At 52.9% G+C, this 9,563-nt stretch overlaps 2 protein-coding genes across 2 annotated transcripts in view; both read left to right on the top strand.

Moving 5' to 3' along the window:
• Positions 1-358: 358 nt before the first annotated feature.
• On the top strand, positions 359-6,840 carry Lcn6 (lipocalin 6). Its single transcript, XM_055599753.1, is given in 9 exon segments — positions 359-451; positions 646-785; positions 4,365-4,435; positions 4,819-4,929; positions 5,126-5,227; positions 5,343-5,431; positions 5,433-5,461; positions 5,635-5,746; positions 6,799-6,840. Coding segments are annotated over 9 exon segments (789 nt in total).
• A 166-nt stretch (positions 6,841-7,006) lies between these two features.
• Positions 7,007-9,563, top strand: part of Lcn10 (lipocalin 10) — a 3,386-nt gene continuing 829 nt past the window's right edge. The window contains exons 1-5 of the mRNA XM_055600685.1: positions 7,007-7,175; positions 7,777-7,916; positions 8,310-8,380; positions 8,599-8,706; positions 9,345-9,443. Of these exons, the coding sequence (XP_055456660.1) occupies positions 7,074-7,175; positions 7,777-7,916; positions 8,310-8,380; positions 8,599-8,706; positions 9,345-9,443 (520 nt within the window). The 5' untranslated portion in view covers positions 7,007-7,073. The remainder of the gene's footprint in view (positions 7,176-7,776; positions 7,917-8,309; positions 8,381-8,598; positions 8,707-9,344; positions 9,444-9,563) is intronic.

Raw genomic sequence — 9,563 nt, 5'->3', positions numbered from 1 at the left:
CCTCCCCCTGAAGAGCATACTCAGCTGGGCAGAAGGCAAGGTGGCTGGCTTTGGGAGGCTTACTCCTGAACCTTCCTGGAGAAGGAAGTGTGGACTGAGCGGGGAGCTGGCACCGTACTGTTGGTTAGAACAGGCTCCTGGGCCTCTCTTGTCTCTGCCACAGGTCGGAGTTGGGCGCCAAGGTTTAACAGTGACCTCCTCCACCCCAAGTAATTTTGCTTTGTGAAAGGTCAGGATGATATGCTGACTAGGCAGTTAGCGGCTGCCCACACTGAGGCACTCAGTCATATAAACTGTTTCCTGGTTTGGAGATGGCACTTCCTGGGCTGTCCCGTGGTGTGCCTGGAGCTCCGGGAGAATGAAGGCAATGCTTCTGACTGCTGCTCTTCTTGTGTTGGTCTCTGTGCCCTGGGTGAAGGCAGTGTGGCTGGGAAGACTGGACCCTAAGCAGGTAACAGCCTTTCTGGGCCGTGGGTCCTAGGGGCCAGGCCCCACCTTTGAGGCTACACAGCTTTTGGGTTCTTAAGGGTCAATTTGGAAAAGCATGGATGGAGGTAGTTAGCCTGCATGAGGGGTGTTAGAGTTGTTGGACAGAGGGGGCTTTGAGGGAGGAGAGCCAGGAGTCTCAACCAATGCTTCCTCTAGCTCCTCGGGCCCTGGTACATCCTGGCTGCGGCCTCACGTGCAAAGAACTTCATGGTGGAGAAGGACATGAAGAACGTGGAAGGGGTCATGGTGTCTCTTACTTCAGATAACAAACTGAGAGTTCAGTCCTCCCGGCACGGGTGAGTAGACAATTCCTGTGCTGTGTGGCTGTCCAAGCTTCCTCAGAAGGAGCCCCTTCGCCAGAGGGGCTACAGGGCTTGTCTACCTGGTTCAGGTAGAGGCCTGAACTCAGACCTCCATGCTCCCTAGTTCCGTGTGCTCTCCAGAGCAGGCTCCCCATCTCCTGGGCTCACCACCTTAGTCTCTTCTTCCCCTGAGCCCCCCACAGTGGTGTTCTCCCCGCATCTGTGGCACTTTCTTCCTTTCCCTGCTGGACTCTGACTCATTCGTTTTCTGCCAGCCTCTTGAGTCTGTGCCCTGGCCTCTATACTCCTTTATTCTTGGTGGTCGGCTGGCCCTGGTCAGCATGAAGCCCATTTTCTCTGAGTCTCTTGGAGCATGTGGAAGCTGGTTTATGTATTTGGTCTTCGGGGCCACCGGCTTGGTCACAGAATCAGTCTCTTCAGGATGGAGGTCAGCAAAGCCTCATGTCAGACTGGCCTGTGGGGTCAAGCTGGCCTTGTCTAGTGGAGTGACACACACAGCAGGCCCAGAGGCGCCTGGTGAGACTGGTGAGGAAGTAGGATGAATGTCTCTCTCTCCCCTGGCTGTCCTGGAACTCACTCTGTAGACCAGGCTGACCTCGAACTCAGAGGTCCACCTGCTTCTGCTTCTGAAGTTCTGGGATGAAAGGGATTTGCCACACTGCCAGACTAGGACCAGTTTCTCTTAAATGTGGCTCAGTTGGCCTGGCAGGCTGACTGCACAGTGAGAACATTAGCCACTGAGGCAGACTGGGGCTCAGAGAAAGCCCTGTCTCCTCCTGAGACATCTCCTAAGTGTGCTTGAAGGACATGGCAGGGTCTCTTTCGCCCATGGGCCTGGGAGGACACGGAGGAGCAGGGACAGAGAGGTTTCACTTAAGGTCTCTTCCATGTAGCTTCCATGAACACTGGACCACACAGATCTGGCCAGGTTGCTCAACAGGGAATGGATGGGTGAGTTCCTGTGAGGCCAGCAGAACAAAGCTCTCCCAGGCATCTAGGGAGTTGTGAGCCCATGCAGGGTAGGATGGGTTTTAGGAGAGTCAGGGGTATCCTGTATTTTTTTAGTACTTTGTTGGTCTTTGATTTTATTGGATGAATAAAAACCAGAGTCTTAAAGGCAGATGACTGACTCCCTTTCTCCCTCCTGTTTTGGCCAGCCAGGGCTTTTGCTTTGTGATTGCCACTTTGAAGAGTACTTTGTCACCCTGTATCAGAGCAGTCACTGCCACCTATTACACTATCCACCTCTCCAAATGGAAACTTTGTCCCCAGGTGATGACAACTTTCCATCACTACAGAAAAATACTCGAGATAAGCAATTTATAAGGATGGAAGGTTTACCTAGGCCCATGAATTCAAGGTTTCAGTCCTTGGTTACCCACTGACCCTGTTGCCTTGAGACTATAGTAGCTTGGTGGAGAATACATGTAGGAGGCAGCTCTCTTTTGTGATGCTAAGAAAAAGAGAAGTAAGAGGAGGAGGAGCAGGAAAAAGATTCATCTCAATATCCCTTTGAAGGACATGTCTCCAGTGACCAAATTTCCTTCCACCAGGCTTTACCTCTGTCCTCTAGTATTGGCAGAGGCAACAAGCTTACAACACATGGCCTATGGGCACATTCCAGATCCACACTGTAGCATCCAGTATCACTGGATCTCCTTCCCTTTCCAGCAAACGATACTCCCCTATGCTTTCCGTCTCCCCATCCAAGGACTGGAGACCCCAGAGAAATGTCCTGCAGTGATTGGTTGTTTTAGCCCACACCATCCAAGATCCATCCATTCTGTCTTTCACTAGGTGACACCCCACTATGTGGATGGGTCATATCCATTACCCATTGGTGGGTGTTTGAGTCCTTCCCTTCAGCCTGATGGAATAGTGTGACTGTCAGGAATAGTGTACAAACCCAGCCTGTGCGCTCAGTTCTTTGGGGACAGACCCAGGAATGGGCTCTCCCAGTTAACCCTGAGGTGCTCTGTACTTCCTCACAAAGTGTGGTGCCTTCCACTCTTAGCCAGTGTTATACATGTACACTTAGGTGGCCTCCATCTTCTGCATTAGAAATGTGTAGGCAGCGAGCCTTAGTAACATGGCTTGCCCTAGAAGTGACATGCAGATGTCAGTGTGTCTAGCTGGCCATTCTTCGTGATCTGCTGGCCCCATCAGCTGGTTCTGACCTCTGCTCCTCTCATCTCACAAAGCCCACACTGTAGACAAGATGAGATTGAATTCCTGATGCCCCTGCAGGGGTAGTAGGTGTGGGTGGCTCACCACATCCGGCAAATGTGCTTGTTCCTGGCACTGAGCATCACCAACATGTGCATGTCTTTCCCGTTTCCTTCCTAGAGAGCTCTCTGCAAACATTCTGCATATTTTTCTCCAGAATGTTTCTTACTGGTTTGTGAGAAGAAAAATTTTAGCAATTAGTCTGTGATAAGGAGTAGTTTCTGGACATGGTGGCGCACACCTGTAATCCCAGCACTTGAGAGGCAGAGGCAGGTGGATCCTGTGATTTTGAGGCCACCCTGATATACAAAGAGTCCAGGACAGCCAAGGCTACACAGAAAAACCCTGTCTCGAAAAACAAACAAGATAACAACAGAAAAACTAGTTATGAATGTATTTCCCAGGTTGTTTGTTTTTTATGTGGGGGGAGGGCTTTTTCAAAAGAAATTATGTGAGTGAATATTTTAGCTGCATGCGTGCTTGTGTACCAGGTGTATGCCTGGTGCCCACAAGCGCCAGAAAAGCATCCCATGGCACTGGAGTTGCAAATGGTTGTGAGCCACCATGTGACTATTAGGAACCAAAACTGTGTCCTCTGCAAGACCAGCAAGTTCTCTTAACGGCTGAGCCATCTCTCCAGGCCTGAAGGAAACTTTCTCCGTATGAAAAGTTTTTATTTTTGTACTGTGTGTACACCAGCCATGGCTCCTGAGGGCTCTAGGTGCCATGACATAGGTGAAGGGCTCCTTTCACTTTCTGGTACTTCTAAAATTTGCCGAGGGCAGAAATGTGAGGTACAGGTAAGCTGCTGTGCAGCCCCACATTGCTGAATTAGGACCTTTGTCATAGACACATCGGCTTCCGATTTAGTGTTTTAGTTTTCTACTCTGTTCCTTTGATCTCTTTGTTGTGGATCGAAGGTGTGCCTCCTTATTTAGTGGACCAGCTTATGCTGTTTTTTCTTTCAGAACCTCCCCAGCATCTCTCCTTGTGGATGCCATGTTCCCAGCGATCTTTGAACCCGCCTGTTTTGCCCAACATATCCTCTTGCCCTTCTCTTGTGTTTGCTCACCTCAGAGGCTGACACCTTGGAGGATTTCCGGATGGTGTCTTCTCTCTTGAACCACAGGCTGATGTCTCTTGAGCCCTCAGCACCCAACAGAGTGGGTTCTTTGGGAAGTGAAGGGACTGATGCTTCTCTAGCCCCACGGTGGGCCTTCTGGGTAACCCAGGCACTATGAAAGAGGTGAACTCCCTTTGAGGACTTCCCCACTGTAGGGCCAGTTGTGCCTCTCAGAGGCCTCCCTCCCTCCCATTGTTTCCTAGGCCAGATGGGTGTAGCCAGAGCACCGTGGAGCTGCTGAAGCAAGGTTCCCGATGGGTGTTTGAAAATCCCTGTGAGTATGATGCTCCTGGGACCTGCTCATCAGATCGCCATGAAGGCCAGCCCCTCTGTGTCCCCAGGCTGCAGTTGGCAGGGCCAGGCCTGGGAGCAAGGAGGCCACTCTGCTTAGGACTGGAGAGGGTGACCCATCTGCTTTTTAGTCACCCGAGGCTGAGCTGGGATAAATACTCACCTGTCCACCTGTCTACTGGCAACCAACAACTGCTTCTTGCTGACAAAATATAAGGACCAAGGACCTGGGGACAGAGCTAAAGACCTTTGCTGAGGTTGGATAGGGTCTTATCCTGAATCTGCTCCCATCTTAATAGCCAGCCTGTTTCATGCCTGGTTGGCCCTGTTCACCTTGCCACCCTGGATCCTTCCTTTGCTTTCTAGCTCTGGGTGTACTGGATTATCGGGTACTGGGCACAAACTTCAAGGACTACGCTGTTATCTTCACACAGCTGGAATTTGGGGATGAGGCCTTCAACACAGTGGAGTTGTATAGTAAGTAGGGCCAGGCAAGGTTGCTCAGGGTCGCTGGTGCTCCCAACCCAGGTACTCTGTGCCCACAGCTCCTAGTAGGGAACATACAGGGCCAATCCCTGAGGTTGGCTAGGGATTGGGGTAAGAAAGGGGCAGGGGGCACAGCCACACTCTGCATACTCTGGTCACCTCTTAGAAGCTGCTCCTTTGTGCCTAGGTCGGACAGAGATGGCCAGCCGCGAGGCCATGCAGCTGTTCACCAAATGGAGCCAGGGCCTGGGCTTCTTGTCCCAACAGCAGGCCCAGCTGCAGAAGGACCGTGAGTGTCACTAGTATAGGCCACAGGGGAGCTCAGGCAGCACTGACACACATAGGGAGTGACTAGGCTGGTAGTGGTTTGTGGCGCTTAAAGGAATCACTTATGCCTGTCATAGTCAGGTTGTATGGACAGCCTCTGCAGAGGCTGTGGCAGGGTCCTGGGAACTTCTACAACCCCATTTTCACAACTGGCTTGGTTCTTCTTCCAGTCACTTGTGCAAAGAAGATCCTCCAGGTAGGCCACCTTTCCATGCATCACTCTTGGTTCCTTGGGGAGCAGGAAGCGCCAGGGGCTCTGGGTGGACCATCTTCAAGGTCTGTGTAGCCCATGGCTCTGCTGGTGGGCAGACTAAAGGTGGGGATGATAGCTATCACCTGCCCAAACCCAACATTTGCCCTGGTTTTCAGTGAGTGCCCCACCCTGGAGATAAGCACCACAGCATCCTGGCGTCCTGGCGTCCTGGTGTCCTGGTGGCGGTGGGCAGGAGGTGTCTGCTCGGTGGCTGGTGTATGGCTGCGGGTTAGCTGCTCCCCTAGGCTCTTGCTTAGGTTGAAAATAAAGTGATTTCACAAGTAAGCCTGCCACAGCATGTCTTCTCTGGGAGTGGGATGGTCCCTGTGCAGTGAAAGAGGATGTGGCCATGGAATCATAGAGCCAGCTCTGACAAAAGAATTTGCTGCGCTCAATATTCCTTCCCAGAGTTCTTGAACCCAAAGATAGGGCTGGTGGTTTCTCACTGGGGTCAGGATATAGCCCCTGGAATGGCAAAGGCTGAGGTGCCTGGCTAGACAAGAACTGTGTTGAATAGGTCAGGATACTGTGAAGGCATCCAGGGAATACCAGAATCCTGGACAGGGTCCAAACATCTGTGAACTACAAAGCAGGAGGACACACTGCGTGTTGCACAATAGGATAGCATAGCTAACAAACACCCACCAACAGCCTAGCAGGGAGTTAGCGTTCAGAGGCTGCCTAGCAGGAGGACACGGAATCCACAGACTGTCTAGCAGGGAGGTCAGTATCTAAGGCTTCCTAGCAGAGAGATGCAGCTGGGGCTCTAGGTCTTCTTTTTCTGCCTATGGATCCAGCTGCTGGCTGGGAATGGGCATGGGGGTGATGGTGGTGCTATGGAACTCTCAAAGGTCTGAGCCTGCAGGCACTCATTACAAATGGAATATTTGGTCTGGAAATGGTGAAATGATGTCATCTATTGGAAAGTTAACACATGGGGGAGGGAGAAAAGCTTAGGCACACAAGAGTTCTCTCTCTCTCTCTCTCTCTCTCTCTCTCTCTCTCTCTTTCTCTCTCTCTCTTTCCCTGACCTGGTCATCAGCATCCCCTTAGGCACTAGATATAGCCTTGGGGAGGGAGCCCCAAAGTTAATGCCTAGAGGCCACTGTTCCCTCCCTCCTGTCCCGTATGCATACCTGCCCAAGAGGCCAAGAGGCTAGTCTCAGACACTCTAGGCTTCTGCCTCTCACCTGGGCTAGGGTTATGAGAGTTCCAAGGCACCCAGTGGGAGGTGAGACAATCCAGGCTGCAGTGGCATGCAAATGTGGGTGTCGTTCTAGGCCTTCAGTGGTGAGGGATATGAGGACCAGCCTCCTCCATAGGGCTTCTGAGAACATTAAGATGTTCATCTTCAGAGGCCTCCCAGGCAGGCAATGTCAGCTGAAACCAACAACAGCCAGGCTGAAGCCCTCAGAAGGAGGGGCAGAGCCTGAAGCCACAGCTGCCCACTGCTTACCCCACCCATCCCAGCACACTGAGGCTCCAGGGTGAGTGGACACTACAACAGAGCAGACGAAACACGATACGGGTTTAAACTGAGCTGCCCAAGTTAAGGATGAAGCTGGAGATGGCCCTGGCCATAGCCCTAGTCCTGGCTATGGCATCCTGGACACAGGATTTTTTCCCTAAGGAGGCCCACAACCTCAACTGGGGCAAGGTAAGGTTGCAGAGAGTAAATGGGATAATCTCCCCAGCTAGAGGGCAGACCACGGCATCTGTTGAGCGTAACTATGCTGGTTACCTGTCCTCTCCCACCACTGCCCTAGCCCCGGCACCCTCAAAGATACCTCCACAAAGTACCTGAGTTCTGTAAGAGGAGCAGGGTGGTGGGCCAAGCACTAGCCGTGTCCTGAAGACAAAGATTGCACGTAGGGTGGCTGTGGGCACAGTGGCTGGGTGGGCAGTGTAAGTAGCACCCACCGCGTGTTATTAGGAGCAAGGAATATGCACCAGGGAAGAGCTGGTGGCTAGTGGCTCAGAGGGAAAGGGGAAGGGCTGAGCATTCCTGTCAGAGGGAGGCCAAAAAGGAGCCTCTGTGGGGGGTGAAGCCTGCTTCACCCACTGGGGCACTTGACCAGCCAAGCACCAGCTTCTTTCTCTTCAGCCTAGCCTGGGACAGAATAGTGCTCACCTGCACACACAGATGCGATGTGGGTCTTGGGAAAAGGTCACTTACTGGGTCTGTTCTCTGACTGGGAGCTCAGACAGGCAGCATGGTGTGGCAGCTCCGACACTGTCCTCCCCCAATGCCCTTGCAGTTTTCAGGCTTCTGGTACATTATTGCCATCGCCACAGACACCAAGGGATTTCTGCCGGCTAGAGACAAGAGGAAGCTGGGGGCATCTGTGGTGAAGGTGCATAGAACAGGCCAGCTCAGGGTGGTTATCGCCTTCAGCAGGTGAGGGGGTGTGACATGGCAGTGGTCCTGGTACACCTTTGCATGCTGGCCAGGGTCAGCTTTCTCTCTGGGAGGAAGGAGCCTACAGAAAGCAGAGTGGAGTCCCGAGTGGAAACAGCTCTGTCAGATAGTTTCACTACCTCTAAAACCCAAGGGGTGATTTGGAGAGAAATCCATGGCAGCAGGGAGGGGGAGCTGAGAGTGGATCTTTTAGCTCTGGGCAGGCCTTTGCCCAAATTAGAAGATGCTCACTCAAACTGGCCACCTTGTCTCCCCACCCCCATCCCTAAGCTCTAGGGGCAGGGGGTGTAGAGCTGGAGAAGTTGGTGGTAGAAGGTGGTGCCAGTGATAAGAAGGGTCCTCCGGCAGCAGCTCACAGCCCCTGTCCTCCAGGCCTCAAGGATGTCAGTCCAGGGAGGTGATTCTGAAGAAAGACAGGAAGAAACCTGTGTTCAGAAATCCCCGTGAGTAGGATGCCTGGGCCATGGGAAACTGAGCATGTGGCAGGCAGGCTGGACACCTAGGGTGGGTGAGCAGGCTGGCTGTGGTCCCAGAGCTGGCTGAATTCCTTTGAGTGACCTGGAGGTGAGGTCAGTGAGAAAAGGCAATGCTGGGCACTGGACTCTGTACTGTGGGTGCATGGATGTCCAGGAACCAGTGAGCACCGGTGCTTCTCCTGCAGTGAAGGGAGTAAAGGGTTTTCACGTGCTGTCCACTGACTACACACATGGCCTGGTGTACCTCCGCCTGGGGCGTGCAGGCAACAACTACAAAAGCCTGCTGCTTCTCAGTGAGTACCAGATGTGGAGCCCCCTTTGGGTGTCAGAGCAGTGGTGGTGGAGGTGAGAGAGGGGGTGACGGGAAGACAAGGCTGGCAGGTGAGGCTGACTGACTGGGAGGGAGGGAGGGTGGTTGGTGAAGGGTGGTCTGAAGGGGGCTGTGAAAGTGGAGAAAGTGGAGCTTGCTGCATGTGGAGCCAGAGGAGGCAGCAACAGGGTGTGAACCCTCACCAGGAGGGGTCCGGATGCAGACCCTGCAGTAGACAGCCTTATGTGTGAGTGTTGGGGTACTACCCGAGAGGAGGTTGGGGTGGGGTGTGAGTTCTGAGCTCTGGGGAATGCAGGATTAGGATGAGGTGGCTGGATCCAGCAGGAACAAAGGAGAGTGTTAGGGAATGCATGGGGGAGGGTGGATGGAAGTGATGTGGTGGAAAAGAGAGGCACAAGCCTGACTATAGTGTGGAAGGTCTGGACATGCCCAGGGGATTGTAGGGACAGAGGCTCCCAGGTTCCCCCCTGCTGCAGGGCAACCTTATCTCCTAGCTTTAAAAACGATGGACAGGGACAGAATGACAGTGACTGGGCAGGATGCAGTCCTCTAAATGTCATATGGGTATCCCTGCTGCTGTGCTTCTGTTCCCAACTGCAGACAGACAGAACATCTCTAGCTTCCTGAGTCTGCGAGAATTCCTGGACACATGCCATACCCTGCAGCTCACAAAGCAGGCCGCCATCCTTCCGAAAGACGGTACTGCACAGCCTCGGGCTTTTATTCTTCTGCTCTCATTCTGTCCCATTAGACAGCTGGTCCATGCAGGAGGTGTGTGTGTGTGTGTGTGTGTGTGTGTGTGTGTGTGTGTGTGTGTGT

The sequence above is a fragment of the Psammomys obesus genome, unplaced genomic scaffold (genome assembly GCF_907164565.1).
Source record: "Psammomys obesus unplaced genomic scaffold, mPsaObe1.curated_primary_1811, whole genome shotgun sequence".
In the NCBI taxonomy this organism is placed as follows: Eukaryota; Metazoa; Chordata; class Mammalia; order Rodentia; family Muridae; genus Psammomys; species Psammomys obesus.
This window is presented reverse-complemented; position numbering and strand designations above follow the sequence as displayed.